Raw genomic sequence first — 8,122 nt, 5'->3', positions numbered from 1 at the left:
CACAAAGTTGACTGGAGCGACATCCCATTTCTCGTGCTGCTTTCAGATGCCGTTTGCATTTATTTAAACCTTTGAGCCCTGAGCAAATTGGTGTGATTTCTTTCAAAAAAAAAACATGTTTTTAAAAAAGTTAGGGATTGACAGATTGTGCCCCAAGTGCACCAAATAAAAATACTAAATTACTCAAAAACTTTATACATTTATATATATTTCTAATATTTTCTGTAAATGTAAACAAAAACTCTTATTTTATAAAAGACCGGAAACTGCTCGGTGCACGAGCTTTTTCAAAATAGCGCGCGCCGGAAATTGTAATCTAGTTTCAGCAACGGAAATTTGTAGCTAGCAGCTAAAGATTTATTTTTCGGCTTTAACGTTGGTCTGCGTTCATGACGATACGCACTAGTAATACGGCATTGTAACTTTTTAATACAGTCTTTTGCTCTCGTTAGACTAGTAAAATGATAAAGTTAAACTGTGTTAATCTCGACAGGTTCACGAGGGAGTTTACTCAACTAGAACAGGTGCGGTATCGTCGACGTTAGCTAGCTCTGCTAACTCATTGGCTAAATATGGATGTCTGCCATTTGATTTGTTTTTCTGTTTTTCCGGTTGTGCTTATGAATTTCACTAAATAGACACTGAACTGACATCTAAACCATATTATTTGGGATGTAGTGGATGTACACAGTGGTAGGTAAGTTACTTTTAAGTCGCGATTGTGCGTTATTTCCACTTGCCTTTACTTGTGTCAAACAGAAAATTACAGAGATTATTGGCAAAAACAACGTGCTGGAAATAATGCTGGAGGATGCCAATAGACTCTTGAAATTCTCTCTGACCAAGGAGAAAAGTCTCATTGAGGGTGAGTTTTTGTCCTTTTTCATGATCTGGAGGTTCACATTAAGTTGGGGACTATTTTTTATTGTATACACTCGGATAAAAATATTATACACTAATATGATTTTCTACTTTCATTGAGTTTATTTTTTAAACGAACATTAGTTCTAATCATAAATATCAAATATTCAATTATTTTCAGAATTTTAATCCTTTAAATGCCAGGTTTTTGTCAGGATGCCACTATACTAATGCCAAATATGGTAAAAGATGTCATAATCTTGGAAAATAGTTGAAAAAAACAACAACAATTTCAAGGCAAAAGCCCAGAATGACGCTCAGGGATAATACAATGCATGTTTTATGCTTTGATGGCTGTGGGATATAGAAGTGCAGTTTAAATCGGTTTCATTGGTTGGTTCGTATTATTATTTTTTGTACTTAATATTATGAATGTAAAACTTTTTACACTGTTTACACAGTGTATTTTAGACTTTATTGAAGGAGCTGAGCTGGGAATCCCAAGATTAAGCAAAATTACACAATATATCTAGCCAAAATGTATGCCATATGCATGGATACAATCAAAGTGATCGATAAATGAAGAATGAAAAGAGTTAGAAATGCACCAAACAGTCCCTAATAGTTAATTTCATGTCTTACTGCAATGTTTGTTTTCCAAGATTTAAGATCAATGTGGCGCTTTATTTGGTGTTTGTATGTCTCCCTCTGCTGGTATTTCAGCCTAATGACAGTCCTGCTGACCGTGTCGCTCTTTTTCCTATTAAGGAAATTAAATCCTAAATTTGTGAAAATGTGTAGGTGAGCCAATGTAGAACAGAAGAATAATATATATATATAATTTCTGATACATTTTCATTCAGTTCAACATTCAAAGACAAGTGAGATTGATAGCTGAGATTCTTAATTTGCTCACACAGTATCTAACTTGTATAGAAAATACTGGATGAGTGAGTTTTTGATTCATGTTGGAAAATGTATTAGATAAGTGTAAGCAAGCAATTCATACAACATGGTTATTTTAAATTGGTTGTGTAATCTTTATGTGAAGAACAGAAGTGTCTGACAAGAGATGCCAGTTTATGAAATCTATCACCACCTACACCGCAGAAAAATCTCTCAAATCGACTGTAATTTACAGAGCCATTTCAAGATCTCTTTTTTCACCAAATCATGTTATTAAAATAAATACCAGGGCCAGTTTTTTTATGTCATGTGATATTCAAAAGCATGTTGTGTACGTAAATGTTTGTTAAATTGTATTTTTTTTAATGTGTTGGACCCCAAGAAGACCATCTGATGCTTCGGTGTTAGCTTATGGGGATCCCAATAAGCTATACTGTTTGTATGGCGTCTAAAACCATAACAAACCATAAAAAGTTGCTAACCCTATTGATCTACTTTTCACAGAGAGAGACAGCCTTCTCATCACAGTGAACAGACTGCAGCAGACTCTGCAGGAGCAGTGCAACCTCAGAGGTAATGGCAGTAACCCACTGTGTCAAAATTAAAGATACAGCAAGACAGTGCTTAAATAAGTCTTTGTCAGGATGAATAAATATTCACAGGGCCAGTCCTAAACACTTCAGATGCAGATTTCAGTTAAAAAAGAATATGATTGGTCCAGTTGTACATCTAATAGTGTTGCTTTGAAGTGAATACATATTACTTTCTGTGTGATGTCCATGTAATATACTTGTATGTGGGATCCCAATCCTGAAATGACCCTATAACTATACATTTGCATGTAGTAAAATTACAGATGAATCCTGTATTAATGTTGTAGTGGAGAATGAGAGACTGAAGAATGGCATGGTGGACCTGAGACAACAGAATGAGAGAGCAGCAGAGGTAAGAACTGAGGCAGGAGGGAACATTAGCAGAATTTATCATGTAAATTAATCACAGCAGTGAATCAAGAAGTTTCATTAAAATGTGAATGTTTTAGTTTCCTTATAACTGCTCTGTAGACACAGCAATGTTCTCTATTAGGGGTGGGAATCACCACAAGAGCCATGATACGATGTTATCACGATAGTTCAGTTGTGATACAATATTATTGTAATTTCAAACCTTTTGCAATATACTGAGTATTGTAATAACATGCACTGGAATATATTGCAATTTATTACCTTTTTTCCAACTGCAAATTATGTTCCTAAAGGAAAACTTTGACAAAATTTGTTCTATTAAATATGTTTTCAGTCTGTTCTGAGACTTAAGTTATATTTATTGCAGCAAATTTTATCTAGTGGACTTAAAAAGCACTTGATTTTATTATTCTAGTAGGCTACGAAAAGTTGAAATGTTAATAATTAAAAAGAAATACTTGGTGTCCTTGTATCGATACAATATTGCTGTTTAAAGTATTACAATACTATGCAAGGTTAGTGTTATAATGATCATGAAAAAACAGGCCACGTGGAATTTACCAATTCTGAAGACAGATTAAATTATAATGTGTATTTTTCATTGTTAATAAACAGCATCGACATATTAGTTTTGTCTGGTTGAAGAAAAAATGCTAGATAGTGATACTTATTTAGTTTTTTTCTGGCATGTAACTTGGGCTACTGAGTTATTTGACATAATTATGTTGAGTTGATTCTTCATAAGTATGCCCTTTTACCAGCATTATAAAGCTGTGTTTTGCCTTTTAAAGCCTTAAAACTAGGAAGCAATTCCAAACATTTTCAAATGTGTTATCAGGATGGAGCGGCTGAGCTTCAGCGGCTCGTCAGTGAAATGAGAGCAGAAGGAGATAGACACAAGAGGGAGCTAGAGACTGTCAGGCAGCAGTGCAGGAGAGAGGTGGAGGACGCCCACAGGGAGAGTTTCCAGCAGTGTAAGACCAAAAAATACACTCAGTACAATGAAGCAGTGACTGTGTTGATGTTATGAGATTTTTCAGGGAATGTGTAACATAACCCCCAAAGAAAGACAGTGGATCAGATGTAGACTGAAATTTATATTTTACAGTTTTGGCAGCAATGTAAGCAAAACTATAAGACATTTCCTCTTCATTTTTCAGTGAAACATAATCAAATAGTAAGTGTTTGATTATGATAATGATGATATCAGCCCACAGCAAAAGAGAACAGAAATATGTACAGTGTGAAACTGATGTTTTATTTCCTGACAGTGGAAGCTAAAGATGCTGAAGTGAAGACCCTGCTGGAGAAAAAGGATCAGGATCTAGAGGAGCTGAAGACGAGGTTGAAGGACCAGGAGAGAGAGAGGCAGAGCGAGCTCCTCAAGTTACAGATGGAGGTAAATTAACCCTTAGTGACTATTCGGCACATTTACACACTTCCTATTGGAATTTCCAGCTCTTATAATAAGTCTAAAATACACTGTGTAAACAAAATCTGTTTCGTTCATACTGTTGCACCAAAATCCACCACTGAAATCCATTCAAACTGCAGTTTTTGATCCCACAGACATCAAAGCATAAAAACATGCATTGTTTTATTTCTGGGTGTCATTCTGGGCTTTTGCTTTGGAATTTGTCATTTTTTTTACTATTTTCCACCAGATGACATCATTTTGACCATATGTGTCACAAACAATATGCTGCTAATCACTGACGTATTCTAGGCTGTGATTATTTAAAAAAAACAACCTGCATTACATGTAGTATTTTGGAAATAGTTCATTTTATGTGTTTTTTTGTTCATCTAAAACTACAATGGCACCATGACAAAAACCTGGCTTTAAAAGGGTTAAGATTCTGAAAATGAATGAATATTTGATATTCATGATTAGGACTGATGTTGGTGTAAAAATGAGTTAAATGACAATAGAAAATAATATTAACGTATCATTTTGTATATATATTAACATATAAAAAGCTTGATTTTGAAAAGAGCATTTTGTGCACACAGCAATACGAGTGTGTGAGTGTAATATTAAATGGGGCCCTAAGGGTTAATAACTACATTTACACAGGAATAATGATACATGGCTGATTGGTATTTAGCAGTTAATATGAAATTTCTGCCAATCAGTAATATCTTTAAACGACCTGTTGAAGACCAGTTTCAGCTTCTCTCTAAACTCATTGGTGTTTTGCTTTGCACATTTTGGCAGTTTGGTGCAAAGTTAGCCAGAGTTCAGAGTACAGCAGCTCAGTGGAGCCAACAGCAGCAGCAACAACACAGCTCCAACCTCCTTCCACAGAGCGTCTTCAAGAGGGTGAGCAGCACACACTACCTTTTACATTCTCTCTTTTACATCAAAAGGGTTAACTAACAAGGTACAAAAGATTTAAATGGTTATTGGTCTGTATCTTAAAGTCGTGAAGTGCAGGAGCATTCAGTATTTCATGGAGTTTCCTGCAAGGTGGTTTCGCAGGTTGTATCCTTGGCATGCAAACCTAAGCTGAGAGCAAAGCAAATTTTATTACATTTGACCTGGATGTTTCATCCTGTTAGTCCCCATCTAAGTGCGTCAGTCTACTTCCCAGCATGCCCCACCAGCTTTGTCTGAAGGACAAACGTCTGAAAAAGACAGCCTGAAAGGGCATTTAGTCTTAATTTTCACACGATGTTACTCTCATAAATTTACCCCCCTGCAGTGATTGTGTTTATTTATTCCAACAGCCAGTATACTGACTGTACAGACATAGCCAGTCTGAAACTAACTCACAGATCACGAGTGTGGAGTGCGCACACAGGACTTGCCAGAAACTCCAGTTTGTTCTATGATTTTTGTGGGCGTGGGCAATACAGCAAAATTTTGTTTTGATCTGATCTCAATACTTGTCCAGAATCGCTAATATTAGTGTTTTGTTCAAAGTTTTCAGCATCTGCGTCACATCACATTAACATTCTCTTGTTTCAGCCTCCCAAATGTGAGATTTATTGTCTTTCTCTGTTTTCTTTTCATTTTAACTGACTTACAGTTTGAGGATGTCACCTTGGGATCTGGAAAATTGTGATTTGCATTTTAAACACCAAATTAATCAAGAAAATAATTTCAGAAATCATAATAATAACGATAAGAATCAATAGTTCCAGTCCCAGAACATATTTGATTAGAATTCATCAAATAGAAAACTTTTATGCGGTGCAGTCATTCACGAGAAACACTGAACAACGGATGTAGAATTAGCGGGTGGTGTTTTTTTTGTAGGTCATCACTCTCTATAGTGCCGCTCTGTTCTGAGGATTGTGTTGCTTGTCTTGTTTACATTGCCTCTTTCTAGTGTTGTGTGTGTGTGTGTGTGTGTGTGTGTGTGTGTGTGTGTGTGTGTGTGTGTGTGTGTGTGTGGATGGATTATCTGTGTGTGTGTCCTCAGAAGCTGCAGTTCTTCCAGGAGGAGAAGAACAAGGAGATTGTGGCTCTGCGTCAGAGAATCAAAGAGCTGGAAGAGAACCAGCGCGTCGGCGGCCTCAGTGACAGCCGTCTGAAGAGGAGGAAGATCTAGTTTGTTTGGAGGCTAAAAATCTGATGACCTGTCACCAGTTGCATGAATCTCCTGACTTCCCAGGTGGCAAAGTGTTTTTATATTTTCAGATTTCTATTGAATTCAAAGCGAAGTTCAGTTCCTCAGAGTTATTGACCTATTTTACAGGTTGCTTAGTTAACTGTACTGCTTGTTGTGGACTGCTGTACTTGAGTGGATCTGCAGTTGTACCATGCTGCTTGCAGGTGACCAGTGTGCAGAGAGCACATGTAAACACAGGCTGTATTCCTGTCTAAGGCTTTAATCCAATCAGACGCCTGCATGGCGGCAGGCGCTGAAGCAGGAGGAGCGCACTTCTGAGTGAATCAGATAGCTGTAAAGCCAATCCCATTCAGGGAGTTAAACCTGTTTATCTCCATTCATTCAGAGAAATCAGATATTATTGAACTCCCACTCATTTCTCCTGTTTATTTTGGATTCCTTTGAGTCAAACTTGTGTTCTACTTATCTTAACATTTTGAAAAAGTAGAGCTTTTGAACTCTACTTCTGGTCATTTTTGTTCAACGATTTCCCATTGTTGATGTTTGGGAAAGTAAAAAACTTGAAAGATCTGCTTTTTTCAGTGCCTGTTTACTCAAATAATTAAGAATAGGCTTAATTGGCAGAAAAAATGTTTGCATTACATGTTTCTGCAAACCGTGGGTATGTTATATTTATATATCATTATATGGGGATATGTTGAAATTTACCATTCCAACAATGCTGCTATGGGAGTGATGTCTTGGAAAAAAAAAACTTTTCTTTGCACTATTCCTACAGAAATTGTAACCAAGTCTCATTAAAAATAAGAAACTGCTAGAGACGGTTGCAGAAGGAAATATAGCACCGTGTAGGTAAAAAGTAACTCCTATATGTGGCTGCAAAATGGCAACAGGTCGCTAAAAACCACCCACGTTTTGTCCCTAAAAAGCCTTTGGAAAAGCAGCAATAGCTGCTAAAATAAACAGTGTCGCGCCGAGGTGACACATCGTCCACCATCCCCTCCACCTCCAGATGACAAAAGTCAGGTCGTACATTATGTCACTTTAGAATTGTTGATATGATATTGAAAATAATAATGCTAACATTTTCTTCTGGCGACTGGACTGCCCAAAATTGAGGCTTTGCAGCTTTTCTGTGTCATATACAGGAGAAGGCTGAATGTATTTTGGTTTTAGACTCTTTGTTGGAAGAAAAAAAAACAAGCAAAATAGAAATAGATCAATCTATAATAAAAATAAGGCTCCTTTAAAGGAATTTTGACCAAAATATTTACCAAGCGGGACTCTTCAGTTTCACCGTACTGCAGTGTCTTATTGCTTATATGCCAAACTGTACCAACATCTGTTATAAGCTAAAAGTTGTTCCGATCAAGCTGTAATGATTGAAAGCAGACATGACTGTGCACTTATATGTCTTCATGTCCTTTAACTGTTGTGTCTCCCTGCTGCCCCTCCACTGTCCCTCACAGGGACAACACACCTGTATGAAGATGCCCTGCCTGGTGAAGCACTGACCTCATGCTTTGTAATCTCTTTATCTGTGCTGCTCAGCTCAGCCAGCGTTTAAAGGGGACAGAGAGCTAATCCCTATGGGAACATTGGGTAACAGCATTGCATAACATTTCATCTTCACAAAAGCCGAGAGATCAACTTTAGCTGCACAACACGGCCGTGCGTCTCACACAGGTGTGCTTTGCTAAACCTGCAAACCAGACTGCTTTTATATGCTGTGGTTACCAATACATGTGCACATTTTTTGTCAGTTGCAGCTTTTTGGCCTAATTTTTTGCTGCCCTTAACTGATGTTAGCCA

General features: G+C 37.0%; 1 protein-coding gene across 1 annotated transcript; it reads left to right on the top strand.

Moving 5' to 3' along the window:
• The first annotated feature begins 461 nt into the window (after window positions 1–461).
• LOC121959474 (coiled-coil domain-containing protein 152-like) lies at window positions 462–6,289 on the top strand. The gene is made up of 8 exons (XM_042508756.1): window positions 462–524; window positions 760–865; window positions 2,272–2,340; window positions 2,648–2,712; window positions 3,571–3,706; window positions 4,004–4,131; window positions 4,951–5,055; window positions 6,161–6,289. The coding sequence occupies exons 1-8, from the start codon at window positions 462–464 to the stop codon at window positions 6,287–6,289; spliced, it is 801 nt and encodes a 266-aa protein (XP_042364690.1).
• Window positions 6,290–8,122: the final 1,833 nt, after the last annotated feature.

Source organism: Plectropomus leopardus, chromosome 20, assembly GCF_008729295.1.
Source record: "Plectropomus leopardus isolate mb chromosome 20, YSFRI_Pleo_2.0, whole genome shotgun sequence".
Taxonomy (NCBI): domain Eukaryota; kingdom Metazoa; phylum Chordata; class Actinopteri; order Perciformes; family Serranidae; genus Plectropomus; species Plectropomus leopardus.
This window is presented reverse-complemented; position numbering and strand designations above follow the sequence as displayed.

Bases quoted from the DNA above. Each gene is read 5' to 3' on its own strand.
- LOC121959474 (XM_042508756.1), top strand. From the start codon at position 462: ATGATAAAGTTAAACTGTGTTAATCTCGACAGGTTCACGAGGGAGTTT. The intron at 3,707-4,003 runs GTAAGACCAAAA...ATTTCCTGACAG, and splicing joins CAGGGAGAGTTTCCAGCAGT to TGGAAGCTAAAGATGCTGAA. The intron at 4,132-4,950 runs GTAAATTAACCC...ACATTTTGGCAG, and splicing joins TCCTCAAGTTACAGATGGAG to TTTGGTGCAAAGTTAGCCAG.